This window comes from Phoxinus phoxinus (assembly GCF_949152265.1).
Source record: "Phoxinus phoxinus genome assembly, chromosome: 4".
NCBI lineage: Eukaryota > Metazoa > Chordata > Actinopteri > Cypriniformes > Leuciscidae > Phoxinus > Phoxinus phoxinus.
Window position 1 is genome coordinate 22044876 of NC_136879.1, and position 17998 is coordinate 22062873.

A 17998-nucleotide genomic window follows, 5' to 3' on the forward strand; every position below is an offset into this window, starting at 1 on the left:
TTCCTGTTGATCCAGGTGTATAGAAGTCAGTGAACTTGCAGGTACAAGTCAGTAGTCAGGCTACTGGTAATGGGGGATTTACATTGAACTAGTTTGTCTGTGGTCTTAAAGGGAGGCCTTCACTAATGAGCGTCTGTCCTTCAGGCTTCTAGGACCTGGAGTCCAGGAGAAAATGCAGGTAGGTGCGTTTTTGTATTGCTTTGTTGAGAAGCCTTTCATGACATATTGTGAAGACACAAGCTGACGGGCCATTGAACTCTGGGCATTTGACTTACAAATACTCATTGTAACTATAAGAGAATTGGAGTAGATTCTAACAAAATTCATTGAGATTTTAACTTTTACCGAAATACAGACTAAAAATCTGGGTTAAGTGCATTCCTTACATCTGTGAAACTGATATAAAGGTTGTTGAGGAGAAAATGTTTATTGATTGAGAACAGGAAACAGTATACTAGGACTTACAATCATTTGAGTTAAAATGTGATGTAATGGTATTAATGTTCATTTGCATGTGCGTTATAAGAGGAAGAGGTAGATCGTTGATACGTGTTCCTGACATCTCGAACAAGTGTAGGATGTAGCGTTTCATACATTTTATTTTAAAGTAATTATTCAAGTTAAGTATTATATTAATATTTCAATTTGTTTTATTTTTTGTGTGCAAAGAATTGACAATGTAAGGTTAATCACATATATGAATACGATGATCAAATATGACTTATTTTATCTTCTGAGAAACCTATATACAGTCGCAAGAAAAAGTATGTGAACCCCTTGCAGAATCCTGTCCTTGTCCTCAGTGTGAAAAGATGGATCTCAAAATCAAACATTCACTGCTAGAAAGTGTACAGATATGCAAAAGATGCTGGAAAACTGAAGAATTTTTGGGACCTGGGGATTTTTCTGAAGCAGTTTAGCAGTGGATCATCCAGGTAACGACACGGTATTAAGAATCAAGGGTTCATAAACTTTTGAACAGGGTCATTTTAATAAGTTCAGCTATTTATTTATTTTTGTCTTGTGGACTATGTAAACTTTGTATGTAAAATATATTATTCAGTATTAAATAAAAAATGGCATTTTGTATGATCTCTCTTATTTTGTTAAAATTTTTGACATTTTCATAGTTTATGCAAGGGGTTCCCATACTTTTTCTTGCAACTGTGTATATATATTTGTGTGTGTGTGTATATATATTTCTCTCTCAGAAGACAAAATAAGTACAATTTGATCATCATAATCAAAAGGTTTTTACTTTTTAATTCAGCTAAGATAAAAAATATTTTGTAAGGTGTGTATTTATGTGTATGCCATCAAAAAATCCAGTTCTTAAGGTTTTGTAAAACACTTTTTGCAATTTACTAAATATTTTGTTGCATTGTTTAGGTACACCAACCCATTCATTTATGAAACTGATCCAAAGAGACCACTTCAGGATGACTGACATTGTAGACGAGCAGCAAATATTAAGGATTCTTTCATGGAACATAAACGGTTTCAACCGCAAACGAAAACAGGTTCTTCATCATCTAAGTCTTCTAAATGCTGATGTAGTCTTTCTCCAGGAAACTCATGTGGGTCCAGATAGAATCTACTCAACTGGGAGCATCAAAATTCAAGATTTAGAATGTGATTACAACATGGCGGCATTCACCGTATTTAAAGGAAGTTCCCGAGGGGTGGCCGTACTGTTCAAAAAGAACCTTGGATGTGGTGGTTTCAATGTCAATGGCGACGGAAAGGGAAGATTCATAATTATCTCGTGTCAAATTTGGGGGCAGGATTTTGTATTTATCAATGTGTATAACTCAAATGATGAAAAAATTAGGTTTACGGAGTTCACACAAATTGCGACCCACATCCCGTCGTCGGCTTACCTGGTGGTCGGTGGGGATTTCAACACAGTCATGGACGCCAACCTTGATAAAACTTCAAATTTACGAAACCGAAGTCACCGAAAGTCTTACGATGCTCTCCAAAAATTTTTGGAAACCTTAAACTTAGTGGATGTCTGGCGGTGTCTTTACCCAGAGGTAAAAAGCTTTACGTATTTTGATGGGAAAGGTCAGTCGAGACTAGACTACTACTTTTTGCAAAGTCACAATTTATCAAGCGTAACTGCTTGTAACATTCACGAGAGACCAATGTACTCGGATAAAGAGGAGTACATTTCTGATCACGCCCCATTGTCCATTCAAATTCAGACACGTGGACCAAAATGGCAGTTTGATTCTTGTCTTCTTGAAGATAAAGCATGTATGGAACAACTCTCAAGCACAATAAAGAAAATTTCACAAATAAATCCCAGAAGAAAAGAATACCTGTGGCCAGGAGTGAAGGTCAGGCTTATATGTGAAGCAATAGTTTTGCATAGACACCTAAAACCGCCAAGATGTTCAGATACGACTGAATTTCCTCGAGAGGTTGAACAAGTGGACCAAGGTGGTATAGATCGTTTCTTTTCCCTCTCATTCTAAGATGTCAAATTAATGAATAATTGTTTTAAAATATAATTTTTTTTTAGGGTGTCCAAGTTCAGAATCATCCATTGAGGTTCTTCAAACACCAAATTCTTCATCCGAGAGTCTTCTGAACTTCTTGAATCATTTGCACCAAACTGAGAGATTTGATGACGTAAAATCCATCCTGAATACCGTTCTAAACGAACCAGTTTCGAGAAAAGAGATTCTGGTTGCTATACTGTCCCTGCCTCAGTCTGAAGGTCTAGCAGCAGATGGACTTACAGTACATTTCTATAAGCATTATGCTTGTAAAATTACTGGCCTCTTACAAGCGTTTTTCAATCAATTCTTCGACCTGAAGCCAATTAAACGTGCAGTTTTTGAATCGCTCAGCCACGACAAATACGATCACACCTACAGCTATGATATTCAATATCACTGCAGTCCGATGACGGTAATTAATGTGGATTATCAAATTCTGGCTTTGATTCTGGCAGCGAGGTTGAATGGCGTTATAAAACACATTTTAAATCCAGGTCAAACCAAACAACACAGTTCTGTACATCACTGCATCAGTGCTCAAATCCCAGTGCTGATTATTTCATTAAAACTAGATCCAGGTGCACTGAAGTGGCCGTATCTGTTTAATAGCTTAACGTCCGTGAATCTACCGGACAGATTTAGATCCTTGTTGAAGCTGTTGTTGATGACAGATCGCAGATCACAAGGTCTTAGGGTGGGATGTCCACTGACTCCTTTACTAGTAAGCATCTGCCTTCTTCCTCTGATCAACTCCATTAACTGCGAGAACAGCTTTTTGGGACCTAAAGACCAAGGAGAAGCCCTAAAGTCAGTGATTGACAAAGACACAGCTCTCGTGGTTCTTTCTGATTCTAAAGAGGGTTTGGATAGTTTTGAAAAGATGCTCAACAGTTTTATTGAGACGTCAGGCTTTGTCATAGATGAACAATACTCTGAGGTTTTCGTAGCAGGTCCTTCGGGCCTCAGTTTCAGCAAAGACAAACTTAAGTTTTTTAAGAGAACGGATGATGGATTTTGTGGTGTTGCACAAGAGGAAATGGTTGTTGAACCGTCCTAAAAATGGTGTAAAAGGAGGTTTAAAATGTCTTTACCTTCAAAAAGTCCATAGATTTTACCTAAAATACTGGTAACACTTTCTCTGTGAAAGTAATGAGACCTGTGGCCAGTTGCATAAACTGCTTAAACTAGTCTTAAAAATGTAGTCATCTAATTTTTTTTCTTCAAGACGGGTCTTAACTTTTTATAGCCAGTTACATAAAAAGGTAAATCAGTCTAATTTGAATTGGGAGAGTGGGACCGAATTCACAGTAGCCTACTCATAAAAGAGTTGACAAAAAGTACCAGGATGACTAAGGAAGTAAAATAATGACCTACAACCTGTGAGATTCTGAAGTGTGCATATGATGACACTAGGCTACTGTCCCATGTGGCCGCGGGAGAGGATTTATGAATGGCTGTGAAGCAAAGCAACTGACTCGCATGATGATGACAACGTGGCGAATGTAGTACATCCGGATTTATTCATATAGAACACACTTTTTTTAATGGTCACAAAGTAAGTTCTTATTCAAAATAATACCTAAAGAATGCGATTTTGGACGCAGCCTCTGTCCCGATGATTTCAAGTAGGCTTTTATACTCATTCACTCAATTTACCTTTATCAGGTGCTGGCGGTAGCCTGGCTCCGGCCTCCTACGTACTGGTAGAACCAGGCTAGGTGGCAGTGGATCCTACTCACTTTACTCCTATTGGTTGGCAACCTATTGTGCAGAGCCATTGGCATGGTACCTCACAAAACTGATTTCGGACAGACTTCTAAGGAAGCATAACGGTTTAATGATCTACAAAATGGAGAGAACTTTGGTGATAATTAAGTGAATATTTAATTACTACAATACTAATTTCTAACTACAAACAACGTCATAAGTGGAAAACAATAATGGTATTAATAAAGTCCAATAATGGTATGAGAGATTGTCAGTGGTAATATCACTGTGTTCCTGTTGGTCAGTGTTAGAGGATCTGTGTAACAACTGAGGCTTAGCCTGACAGTTAGCCTGCCCTGGACCAGACTAGTCTCCCAGCATAAGTTGCCAGAGTAACTGAGTTTTAACTATTTTAAGTTTGCTTTATGAAACCGAATCAACCGACAATAAGTCTGACAAACTAAAATAAGCCTGGCTTTATATTCTAATCTTGTTTTATGGAACAACCCTATGGTTTCACAGACAGGGTTTAGATTAAGCCAGGATTAGGCCTTTGTTCAATTAGGACATTTAAGTAGCTTTTATAAACGTGCCATAAAGAAACATTATTGGTGTCCCTCTTGAGACAAAACAATAACAGTGACGTATTTCAAAATATATCAGTGCAAGTTTCTTTCAGTTAAAACACCTCAAACATGCATTTTAGTCTGGGACTAGATTAAGCTTGGTCTGGGAAACCGGGTAATGCTATACTAATGCTAATATTTGAGGATTAGTATGGTCAACATTACCTGCCTTGTTAGGTGAATGTTACCTTGGTTAAAGACTGTGCCTGTTCCTGTTTTGGTTTATTATTTTTTAAACTAGTTAGTCAAGGGAAATCACATCATGTTTGTTGTGTTTCACTTTTCAAATGGTAACTAGAGCCTAAATAATCGTAATGACTCATGCCATCTTTATGGCATTCAGATAGGACAGAAGAAAGACAATAGAAGAAAGCAGCAGCAACATGTTAAGTGTGTTGTCTTAGAAAATACATCAAACAAGTGAAATGTAAAATTGAATTAAGTAAATTTAAATTCATATTTATGTTTGAAATCCATATGCACCCTTGATTTAAAATAAATCTGTTTACACACAATCATAGCAAATATATTTTGTATTTTGATTTTTGCTATATACATTTCTAATAAACTGAATAGCATGTCTGGCATTTTGTCTGTCCGTTCCTCCATATTGTCCCAGCTAACATCACTGCTCCTCCACCCAGTTAACACCAATTCTCCATCCTCCAGCATCCAGCCAACATTACTACTCCTCCACCCTATTTATAGGTCACAAACTGGTTAAATGGCATTTATAGAATCAAAAGCACAAAGCTGCTGTGCACATCCCAAACACCCAGATTGGCATTTAACCTAATGTATTTAATGGTGCTTTAGTCTAGATAGAATAAATCAGTGGTGTGTGAATGATAAAATAATTTATGTAATACACCTGCAAAAAGAGCCATTAAATGTAGACTAAAAACGAGTATATAAATATTTATAAAGAACAAAGAATGCCAAATATTTTTCACGAGAGCAAGGAATTGATCACAAAAGGCGAGGCACCTTTTAAAGCTCTGCATTCATACATTACAAATGGATTTACTTCGCTCATTGTACATAAAAAATACTAATTACAAATATTAACCTAATTAAAAAATATTGTTAGGTGTTAAGATGTCTTTATTTATTCATCAAATGTGTGAATTATAGCTGAAGACAACATTTACACCATACATGTAAAACAGGAAGTTGGTGCAAACAAGTTTGTTTGTGTTTGTTTTCCATTTAATAAATTCTATGTATTTTACATGGTTAAAAATGACCTCGAGAACATGCTGAAATGGAATTAAGAAGGTATATTGTAGTGCATAGTATTGGACAAAATCTCTCTAGATACACAAATAAAATACAAAAATCATAGTCTTTCAGTTAAATAAAAACACAAAGAATTGAATCGCATGTTAATCCTCAGGATGGTGGTTTTAATGTGATCCAAATTGCTGTAAATGTGAATATGGTATTTTCTCCCTGCGGCCAGCAGAGGACAGCACTAGCACATCTCAATCAATACATCTGTGCAAAACCGGCTGGACAACCTCTGAGAGTGCCACACCATTGGCTAATACGTGGAATACAAACAGATGATGCACAAGTTCCTGGTCATATCCTGATCAGAATGATGTGGAAATTGGTTGGGTGTAGTTTGAGTTTTAATGTGCAAGCTTATTACTGAGCGTCTAGAGAGCAAATGATGACATTATTGTTTGATGTGTAAAGCTGGAAATGTTTGTCCTTTGATTTATAATCTGAAATGAAAGATGTCATTTCAAGTCTTTAATTTTTCATTCCAGTCCAACTCTTTATCTTTGTAAGAGTTGTTCAATTGGGATCAAAGTTCAAGCCCCGTTAACCTACTTGCATAATCAGTGATAATAAATATTTTAAAGATGCAAAATCATAATGGCTGTTTCACAAATAAATATTTTAAAAGTCAACTGAACATTTCATTTGTTATTATATCCCAAAAGTAAAGTAATTGGGTTTGTAATCAAGTGGAACAACACATCATAAATGAAAAAGGTTGTTAAGATTCATAAAAGACATAAAGTCCATTCAAGAACTACTGTAACATTCAAAGTCTTGAATATGTGTGTCCAACCATAGTGCTCTATACGAAAGCACCAGGATTTTGCCGGTGATCTTTCAGGTTCCTGTATCTATATGCTAGCCAGACGCCCAGAATCTGAAACCAGAAAGAAAATAACAAACTTAACAAAAATCATGTATTCAATTTCTCAACCAGACGGAAAAATAAGAAGCAAGCACCAAAATTTAAATACACGGACTAAGCAGTTAATGGCTTCATTCGATATTTCCATGTTTCATCTTCCGTGTTTTCAGAAGCAAAGGATGTCCAATGTTTGCTCACCTCTGTAAAACTGAAAAACAGGCTGATTCCTCCAACAAAATGCAGAGCGTCGTCAGCATAGGCCTGGATTATTTCCGAACACGGTGTACATGTTTGTTTCTCGAAACAGGTCTGAAGTCACAGAGAAGACAGAAACAGAGCATAGAATAATCTTTACAACTACAATAAAAACTGTATATTAGTTAAGCGCATATAAACAATATGATCTCATACTAGGGTGATCTTCACATATTCAAGCGGTTCAAGAGTCTGTCAGCTATCATTGTAGAAGTGTGTTTCATTTTGCCTACATTTAGTCACTTCATTATGAGCTTACAACAAAAATGGAAGCTTTATAATACATTAACCTTACATTTTGACATACAAAAATACAACACTAAAACTAGCCTACCTATTTACCAAAGCTTTCTGTATAAACAACCGCATGACTTCACATTCACAGACTATTTGTTCAAGAAGTTTCTAGAAGCATGCTGTTTATCCCCCCACATTAAGTTCAACTCGAACTCGAAATGTATCAGAAGACACTTCATAGTTGGATAGAAAAGCAGAATAATAGTTCTTACAGCATCGCATGATTCATTGTAGTTAACTTTAAGGAAGTCACAGCAATCCAATGATCTTTCCAAATCCTTCTGCATTGATTCAGACTTATTCCATCCTATCTCCAGGAGAAGGTTCTGCAGGAGGACAAAACATTCATTTGAAACCAACTTGCTTGAGGAACGAGGAAACTGGTATCACCATGTCAAAGTATTAATACAGGCTATAATTACCTGCTGTTCTTTACTAACAGCTAAGCAGGCACATGATACTGAAAACTGCAAGACGAATACCAGAAAGAGAACGATCATGTACTAAAGAACAGTTAAGGTTGTTTCTCCATCATTTAGGGCACATTTAAAAAAGCTGCTGACTACAAAGGGAATCATTACAAAGAGGTAAGCCAGCAAAATTGGTGTGAGTTTAGGGCCCAAAGTACAACACAAACTGAGGCAAAAATTAGGCAAACCTCATTTAGACATACACATGGGAGAATTTCTTGAATAAGTATATAGGAAGGATACAAAGAACAAGAGGACTTGATGATGCTTCACAGCCCCACACAATCCCACAATGGCCACGACGAAGAGAAAAAATCCAACTGCGATGACAGCAGCCATCACGCTGAAACTGGACACTAGTCCAAACCATTTGCCCCATGCTGCCACACCGATCATTAGAAGACTGACCATCTGAAAACAGAAAAGAAGTCCGAAGTTGCTTAGAAAAGGCAGTGCAGTGCAATACTAAATCATGAATATCAGCATAAAAATTCACATAAACATTAAATTTTACAATTTACAGACAAATTGAATGTACATGTATCATGTATGTACAATGTATCATATGATAAAATAAATATTACCTATGTAAAACAGACTTTTAAATAAAGACCAAAGTTATTTGTTAATATGAATAAGAAAGTCTTATAGGACTACTGCTTGACTTACCACATAAATAAGGTTCAAGATACAAAGAGAAGTTTTTGAGCAAACAAAACCACCACACGCCATGATGAAATATCAAGTGTAGGCTACACCTGTCCCGCAAATGTGACTCTCTGCTCCAACTTGAGGCAATGACTGAAGCTAGAGGTTGTCCAACATTTGCTCAGGTAGACACGTTTAACGCCATTGGTCCGTTCTTTATCTTTATGCAAATAAGCAAAGTCCCACTTGCACTCACTTAACCCAATGCGAAGCATTATAAGGGTATGTCCGACTCGTTTTAAAGTATATTCACATATCATATCATAATCACAGATATGTCTGCAAAGAGACTGTTTAATATTAGAGCCAGGTGTTAACTCGAGAACCGGTCGAACCGACTCAGTCCAAAAAGTGAACGCATTGTTCGGTCCGACTTCCGATTCTGATTCATCGCTAGAAGTGCATCGCTAGAACACCATTCATTTGCCTGGTGTTGTTGTGTCTAATACGGTACCTGTCTTTTATTGTTAAATATACAATATTATAGGCTTGCATTTTTCCCGTATGGTATTATATTTTTATGTTGCTAATCTATGAACAATTCATCCGTTTCAATTAAGGGTCACACAGGTGGTGGGATTATTTTTTAAACCTATATCTTCAATTAATACAATTTGAATGTATTGCCCCCCGAGTTCTAGTAAAATTAATATGTAAGAGACATATTTACCATAATATCTCTCTTATTTTGAAAAATAAAATATATCGATGTAAAGTTCTAGGATCGAAACACCATATTGCTGGGGGGGGGGCACACATGTTGCTAAACATATACAAATGGCATTTCACTACTCCCATACTTAGTCAAATCACTAAAAATGTGTATTCTAAAGCGTGTTATACTACAATATATCTTAAACAACCTATCCTAAAAACACATCCGAAGACGACACTTATTACGCCCCCTGCTTTTTGTTGCAGTTGGTTCAGTCCATTTGCAGACAGTAACCCGTTAACCCGTCAGTGCCAGTCAGAGTCTGTGGATCAATCACAGTAGAACAAAGCTGTCATATCAGTCACAGATAACTTATATATTGCTTATTAAGACCAAAAGCGTCACTTTGACTATAATAATGTCTGCACCAAAGAAAGGAGACCTGACCGACACAGAGAGAGAGCTACTTCTGGTTATTGCTGCAGGTAATGATAGCATGACGCTAACAGGCTAACTGCAGATTAACACAATTACCAGTTCGGACAATTATAATATCGTTTACAAAAATCTGCAAGCAATGGCTGCATACGGAATGCTTTCTCTCTGTGCTTTTAAATTATTCTTTGATGTGTTACATTTTAACAACGTGTATATGTTTTCAGTTGAACTGTATAGATTATAATATTCAAAGTAACGTTACAGTTTACGATAAATACGTATCCGTACCAGTAAAATCACTTTTATTATTATTTTATTCGAATTATTCAAGCATCATTATTGTATCATTTAGACTTATGTTTTTCTCAATGGAAATATATCATGATGATCAATCTTTGAGCATTACATTTACAGTGGCTCTTATGTATAATTGTTGATGTATTAATAGTGATTTATGTATAAATGTGATTAGGTCGGTCGCTGTCTGATCACTGTGGTTCACCATTTGTAGGTAATGTGCAAGAAGCCTCCAGACTGCTTGGATCCAAAGATGTCAGAGTAAACTGTCTGGATGAGGTAATGAAGTGTTGTTATACATTATAATAATAATAATAACATTCAAAACATTGTTTTATTCTCCTCTCTGTTAGTGGCAGTTCTTTGTCAATACTTTAAATGGTACTTATGACCGTACTAGTGACTTTTTGATTTGGACATCTGTCCAAATCAGATGTTGCTGACACTTGTGGGCTTTCAAAGCAGCTGCCTGGAAATGGTTGTTTGGCCCATCTTTTATTAGCCTATGTGTCCTTCTGATGGAGCTAAATACAAGCAAATTGAGGAGAAAAAAAGATTATTATGAACCAATTACTTGTTGGATAGCGATTGCACTGACAGGTTAATGTTTTAAAGGTTAATGTTTTGAGTGCTTTTGGGAGTTATCAGGGTTTCTCTCTACACACCATAATCAAATATATGTGAACATGCTATATGTGGTTAATGGTGTTTCAATGATTTGTATTTCTTCTTCAGTATGGCATGACCCCTCTCATGCACGCTGCATATAAGGGCAAGGCAGACATGTGCAAACTGCTGCTACAGCACGGAGCAGACGTCAACTGCAACGAACATGAACATGGATACACCGCACTCATGTTTGCAGGACTCTCAGGTCTGAAACACAATTACTAAATTCTTTTTGTACTAGTATTGTCAATTTGACCATAAAGGTCCTGATATACGTCAAGCGAAATCGAAGTATGAACTGGTGTGGCGTTATTTTGAACAAAATCATGTCAAAACGAAGTTCGTTTGGAGTTCGAAACAGCTTGCCAAAGCGAACTTTCCAGAAAAGTCCTCTCTGGACGTCTAATGGGCTGGAGGGATCGAGTTGTAGGTCGGGTTAGGGTAGTATTAGAGTGTGGTTGGATATCCTATCTCCACCCATTAGGCCCAAATTGGGGAGCTCTGCAGTGAGCAGCCTCGCGAAAAGTTCGCTCCAGCTGGTAAACACCTTCGAAGTACCATTGGTCCATGGTGATTACGAAATAGGTAGGCGTACTCTGAGGCCCCTCCCTCTTTTACGTGAATATCTCCTCCGGTTCATTTGGTGCTTTCAAGTCATGTCAGAAAAGATTGTATTTTCGAGTTTAACATTTACAACAAAGTAAGCTAATTGCCTGCACGGAATATGATAGCATTGTAATATAACAATGTAACGATAAAGTTTACAGTAGCTTCATGAATTACTTAAAACATAAAAAAGCAAAACACACCTGATGCACATTCTTTGTTCTTCATTTTCTAGAAGTATAGAGTTCAAAACATTAAGAGGAGATACACCGCCATCTTACTCTGACAAAAGTGACATGAACACATGAACTGCCGTTGTAAACACAAACTGGTGCAAACATCGACATCGCTGTTACCAGATGCTTTCTTAACTGCTGTTTGCTCACCGCTGTCATTTTTGTTGTTTATTTTGTTATTGAGGGAAAGAGAGCAGCACATATTTACATATTCATTTAAATGTCGCTCTCAGCAATTTGAGCGGTGTCAGATGTTCGCTAACAATATATCGCTGCAAAGGTATTTCAAACGACTTTTTACCCCTAAACGAAGAACAAAAAAGAACTTCGCTGTGAGTATATCAGGGCCTTGATGTGTCCTGAAATATATTTTATGCCAGTAATACAGTATGTCATATCCATTGTATTGAACAGGAAAGACCGATATCACCTGGATGATGTTGGATGCTGGAGCCGAGACGGATGCAGTGAACTCAGTCGGCAGAACAGCAGCACAAATGGCTGCTTTTGTAGGTATGCCAAAAATAGGGCATTATGGGGAAAAGCGTGTGCTTTACTGGTCAAATCTGTGTGATTATACCAAAGTTGGTAAGATTTTTTGAAATTTCTCTCATGCTCAGCAAGGCTATATTTATTTGATAAAAAATACAGTAATATAGCAATATTGTGAAATATTACAATTTAAAAGAACTGTTTTCTATTTTAATATTTTTTTAAATATAATTTTATTCCTGGCAAAAAGCTGTATTTTCAGCATCATGACTCCAGTCTTCAGTGTCAAATGATACTTCAGGAATCATTCTAATATGATGATTTGCTGCTCAAGAAACAATGTTGAAATAATTAGTGCTACCCTGAATTAATCTGCTTGTTGAAAAATAATATTCATTCAAATATTCTTACCGGCCCCAAATTTCTGAATGGTAATTTGCCATATTCTGAGAAAGTGTTTTTTTTTTTATTTCCAAATGTGAAGATTAAATGAGATTACATCTTTTCCAGGGCAGCACGACTGTGTGACAGTTATCAATAACTTCTTCTCCCGTGCGAGGTTGGATTACTACACAAAACCACAGGGGCTGGAAAAGGAACCAAAACTCCCTTCTAAACTCGCTGGACCGCTACACAAAATTATCATGAGTACCAACCTCAACCCAGTGAAGGTAGTTTTTTGTCTGATCCATATTTGTGTGACATATAGTTCTGCTGCGCCTCTCCTCTCCTGTTGTTTTTTGTCTATTTTTATGTATTTTTCTCAAATTAAAGGCAGAAAAGCCCCAAAATCTAACTTGAAAAGCTACATTTTTAAGCTAACATGCTACAATATGGTCGTTCTAAACCTGACAATTATGATACTGATAAAAAGCAGTCTCATTTTTTTAAAATGATCAAACCAGTGACTATAGCCAAAACATAATTCATCCTGTTAAGACTATATGTTGTTGTGTTTTGTTATGCTGCAGATAGTGATGGTGGTGCAAGAAAACCCTCTGCTGATGGATGTGGAAGCACTTGAGAAGTGTCGCAAGGTCAGTTGCATGTTAATGTATTATGCTCAGAGCTGAGTTGAGATGCATTACAATAAACTTGATTCAATTGAAACCTGACCCAACTTCAGCACCATCTTAATAACTTTTCTCATTGCGCTTAACCCCGGGTTATCATCGTTCTTCTAAACCCAAAGTAAAGCCAGAGTAAAGGAACGTTTCACACTTGTAATTTAGAAGCAGGGTTAGTGCCACTTTTGCATTGTCAAACGTGTGCAGCATGAAATGATGCGACAACCAATCGCGTGCCTCATAGTCACGTTCTTTGGACAGTCGCGGAAACATTGCGCATTGTATATAAACAGTCGTTTTAACTTTTGAGGGGGAAATGGCGGAAAAGATATTGTTTAATTTTTACCTTAATAGTCTGAAAAGAAAAAAACATTACAGTCGAGAATGTGTAATATGATTACGCGCAATGCTAGAGCAGGTCGTGTGCCGCTTTCGTCCAATCAATGACACCGACACAGCAAATATGCAAATAAGAACGTTATCCAGGGTTTGGGAATGTACATTGTGAAACGTCAGTGTAAAACCCAGGATTAACTGTGTGAAACATGAAGCAAGATAACCAAGGATTCTGTTAAACCCGGGTTTTTAATTGACCCCGGGGTTAACTTTCAAGTGTGTAAAGCCCTCTTATGTCTTCCAGGTTCTGGAGCTGATCTGTGAGAAGTGCATCAAACAGCAGGATATGAATGAAGTGTTGGCCATGAAGATGCACTACCTCAGCTGTGTGCTGCAGAAATGTGGCTCTTTCCTGAAAGATCGCCAGGACAAGCTTGATGGCCTCATCAAGAGGTACAATATTAGACATTACTGTTCAAAGGTTTCTGTTAAGTAAGAAATTGTTACTTTTATTCAACAAGAATGCATTAAATTAAACAAACATGACAGTACAATTATTTAAAATGTTTAAAATTTCTATTTAGAATTCAGAAAAAATGGTTTCAACAAATATATTATGCAGTACAGTTTTCTACATTGACAATAAGAAATGTTTCTTGAGCAGCAAATCATCATATTCGAATGATTTCTGAAGGATCATGTGACACTGAAGACTGTTCACTGAAATTTCAGCTTTGCATCACAAAAATGTTACTCCATTAAAAAAAACTTAAAGACCACAAACTTGTCATTTAAAGGCCCTCTTTTGATCTATGAAGTAACTCGAATATCTCTTCTCAGTCTTGTGAAAGGGCGAGACAGTGACGGCTTCCCGGTATTCCAGGAGAAGTTCCTCCGGGAGTGCATTAGAAAATTTCCATACTGTGATGCCACATTACTGCAGCAGCTGGTCCGGAGTATCGCTCCAGTGGAAATTGTGAGTTACGGTGACCTCTATTTGCTCATGTCCAAGATAATGGGATTGAATGAAAATTCTGGAAATGTAGCCTCAGCTAGAAAGACTGAACAATATTCCTCTCGTGGAAGCCTCACCAGTCCTTTTCCGACAGGGAAGTGACCCCACCGCTCTGTCAGTGCTCACCCAGGCCATCACGGGGCAGGTGGGCTTCATGGACGCAGACTTCTGCACATCCTGTGGTGAGAAAGGGGCAGAGAAAAGATGCTCCATCTGCAAAATGGTAAATATCAGGTTTGATCTTGTTGTTGTTGCACTTTTTTTTTTTTTTTTGGTTTCCTGAGGTGCTTGCTTAAATCTATGCGTATGTTCAGGTGATCTACTGTGGCCAGGCCTGTCAGAAGCTGCACTGGTTCAGCCATAAGAAGGTCTGTAAGATGTTACAGGAGCAGAGAGAGAAACATGAAGCTGATTCAGCATCACGATTACAGAAACAGGCCAAAGGTACCCAAATCGAAATTGTATTGCTTTACTGTGACACTCACGACAAGTACAATAATACCATATTCTTTAGGCATACACCAATAATTTCCTGCTCTGCCATTATTTAATCTATTAAATTTCAGCAAGAAGAAATTATATTTCAAACAAATTGTGAGCTTGCGGTCTGAATTTAATGTAATGAGAAAAAAAGACATACGAGTCATTCTTTTTAGTAATCAAGCTGTAAGGTTTTGATTCACTATAAAGAACCAAATCATAAGAGTCATTCTTTTCAGGAATCAAGCTACACTACTTTTAACACTTTACGTCATGGTTTTGATTCACTAAAATAACTAAATCATAAAAGTCATTCGTTTCACAAATTAAGCTACACTGTTCACGCTGTATGTGTTTGATTCACTAAAAATAATCAAATTAAAAGAGTTATTTGTTTCGGAAAGCAAGCTACACTGATCACACTGTATGTTTTCGATTCATTAAAAAGAACTGTATCATAAAAGTATTTGGCTGTGACCGAAATCGCCCCCTGTCCCCTTAAATAGGACACTATTTGAGGGGACAGTCATTCGTAGTGGTGTCAGAAACCATAGTGGATGTTATCGAGTGAACTCATTTCATCCCACAATGCACCACAATAACGAGTGTACAATCGATATACACTCAGCGGCTAGAGAATGCCCATAATGCAGAGTTGCACGCCGAATGAATTCCCGCATCTGACCAGTAGATGGCGCCCACAACTAAAACAATTATGATCCATCTATCCATTTTCCAAACAGCTACAGCTTAATGTCATGCAGGCATACATTTATTTTTAATTGATAATTATATTGTTTAATTAAGGTTTGTTCATAGTTTCCATGACAGAGTTCAAGATAACTCTTTTCATTACTACTGGAGCTGCACACTCACTCGTTTCCATTCACTCCTTCTATATTAGTGGTGAATGAGTGTATAAGGGGCGATCGTAAATCAAACTTCACTGTTTGTGCTGTATGTTTTTTAATTACTTTTACATTTTCACTGTTATAAACCATATCAGATCAAACAGCGCTAACATGGAAACCAGGAGAAACATAATGCCATAAACGAACAAGTTATAGAAGGCTTTCCTTCTATAAGTTTCATAATATTAAGATAATGTCATTAAAATAGCTCAGAGTGATGTGAAGTCATCCGTGTGAATCAAGCTCTTTTTTACCCCCTCACGCACAGCTGAGGATGATCAGGCATTGGAGGAGACGACCGGCACTTTGGAGGAGCTCTCCATCAGTCAGAGTGAGACCACCAGCTCTTCAGATAACCAAACCGAGGACATTAACTCTGAGGCAGTCTCTGTTACTGCAGACTGAATCACAACGACTCTCCATTTCAACCCAGCAACCATCATCATCATCGAAGACCCATCTAAGACCGAAGAGAGCACATCCGTAACATCAGCCCGAGGTTTCTCCGTGGTTCTTGTACAGGATGCTCTTCTGAAGCACATAATGTAGGGCAAAAACCACCAAAAGCTTTGCCACACAAATGCACAGGATGAAAGGTCTACTAGTGACATTTTTATTTTTTAAATAGCCTTTTTACATTTATGTTGGAAAAATATGTATTTATGTATGTGAAAATCATGCGTGGGTAATGTAGGATTTGCTTTAGGAAAGATTGTAATATATTGTTGCCTATGCCTTAAATTTCTTAGTCTGTTGTTATGGAAGAGGATAAAAGGAATAGTTGGCAACAGCTTGTGTGAGCCTTCATTAAAATGGAGAAGTTATTTTTGGAGACATCTGATATTGAAATACCATAATGTTTCACAAAGCAAATAAATCTATTTTCCATCTTTAAGTGATACACTATTAGCTCACATGTTTTCTGATGAGCACATGTCAAATATCAGATGTCACCTGCTACATCTGTTTAAGAAACATAACTTAAACGCACACATTAGTCTTGACAATGTTTATTGAGATTGAAATGACACCTTGAGAGCTGCTTTTCATTGATTTAAACCACTTGGGCTTGTCAAATGTTGTATCATGCGAACAAGAGTGGCGGCAGGGGTCTGGAGATCATCTGAGTTTGACAGTTAGTGTGTCAGACGCAGGTTTGCTCGAGTCATAGATGGTTCCGCCGAGACGTGTTTGTACCGGCTCATAATGGAGAGCTGTACGATGGACTTGGCCACTGAGGGATTTTCTAGACCTGAATGGCTGCTAAAGAAAACATACAGTCAACTCCTGTGATACATTTGCTGTAGTTGAAACATTAAAGATATGAAATACTCCATCACTGCAACACTAACGCTGTGCACCTCTTCCTTGAGCCGTGCTGACCTGCTGGAACTATACAGCAAACAATCCTTTAGATGCTTAAAATACTGGAATTTATTTTCTAGTTATTTGTTCTTTGTTAGATGAGAGCTTTACTTTACCCACTGGCTTTGTGGTTGTCTATTTATCTAATGTCAGAAATGGATGACTAAATATTGTCAGAAATGAAAAACTCTTTGTCTTGTCTGAACCAGTGTCCAAATGCATAATGGTGTAATTTGCTTAAAACAGCCATCTATCCATTTTCAGATATTTTTGGTGGTGTTCTAATTTTAGAAGTTTGTTTATGATGCCAACCTTTTAAATCTAAAAACTGCACAGATGGTGATATTCAGGACCTTGTGTGAAGGGGTTCAGATATAAAGCTGAAGCATTAACTAAAGATGCCTTATTGTCTGAAATTACAATTTTTTCCAGTACAAAGACTGCAAAGAATCTTCAGCTGATATATTTGTGTTTGGTTGCCATGAAAATAAGGGTTCCAAAAGTTTTTTTTTTTTTTTTTTTACAATGATGCCAAGAACCATTTTGGGTTTGGCAAAGAAGCTTTCAGTGAAAAGTTCTTAAAATAACCATGGTTTTAATAATTGTAATAATTAACATTTTAATAATCAAACAATGACCTATAGAACAATTTGTGCAGAGACTTCTTCATGGATGATGCCAATAAAGAACCTTTATTTTCAAGAGT

General features: G+C 37.1%; 3 protein-coding genes across 4 annotated transcripts; 2 read left to right on the forward strand and 1 right to left on the reverse strand.

The window, feature by feature from the left end:
- The first annotated feature begins 50 nt into the window (after positions 1 to 50).
- LOC306997386 (LINE-1 retrotransposable element ORF2 protein) lies at positions 51 to 5426 on the forward strand. The gene is made up of 3 exons (XM_079610691.1): positions 51 to 178; positions 1390 to 2445; positions 2528 to 5426. Exons 2-3 carry the CDS (start codon positions 1410 to 1412, stop codon positions 3562 to 3564), a joined length of 2073 nt encoding a protein of 690 aa, XP_079466817.1. The 5' UTR covers positions 51 to 178; positions 1390 to 1409; the 3' UTR covers positions 3565 to 5426.
- Positions 5427 to 5791: 365 nt separating this feature from the next.
- tspan13a (tetraspanin 13a) lies at positions 5792 to 9241 on the reverse strand. The gene is made up of 6 exons (XM_079610586.1): positions 8687 to 9241; positions 8261 to 8428; positions 7970 to 8050; positions 7760 to 7873; positions 7194 to 7304; positions 5792 to 7007 (listed from the first exon to the last, which is right to left on the reverse strand). The coding sequence occupies exons 1-6, from the start codon at positions 8747 to 8749 to the stop codon at positions 6933 to 6935; spliced, it is 612 nt and encodes a 203-aa protein (XP_079466712.1). The 5' UTR covers positions 8750 to 9241; the 3' UTR covers positions 5792 to 6932.
- On the forward strand, positions 8916 to 17998 carry ankmy2a (ankyrin repeat and MYND domain containing 2a). Of its 2 annotated transcripts, none has more exons than XM_079610584.1 (11): positions 8916 to 9865; positions 10330 to 10394; positions 10851 to 10989; positions 12041 to 12139; positions 12629 to 12789; positions 13090 to 13155; positions 13826 to 13974; positions 14362 to 14497; positions 14631 to 14759; positions 14851 to 14980; positions 16196 to 17998. In XM_079610584.1, the coding sequence occupies exons 1-11, from the start codon at positions 9799 to 9801 to the stop codon at positions 16330 to 16332; spliced, it is 1278 nt and encodes a 425-aa protein (XP_079466710.1). In that variant the 5' UTR covers positions 8916 to 9798; the 3' UTR covers positions 16333 to 17998. The 2 variants fall into 2 exon arrangements, with proteins under 2 accessions (XP_079466710.1, XP_079466711.1); XM_079610585.1 differs by having other exon boundaries at positions 8925 to 9175; positions 16196 to 17997.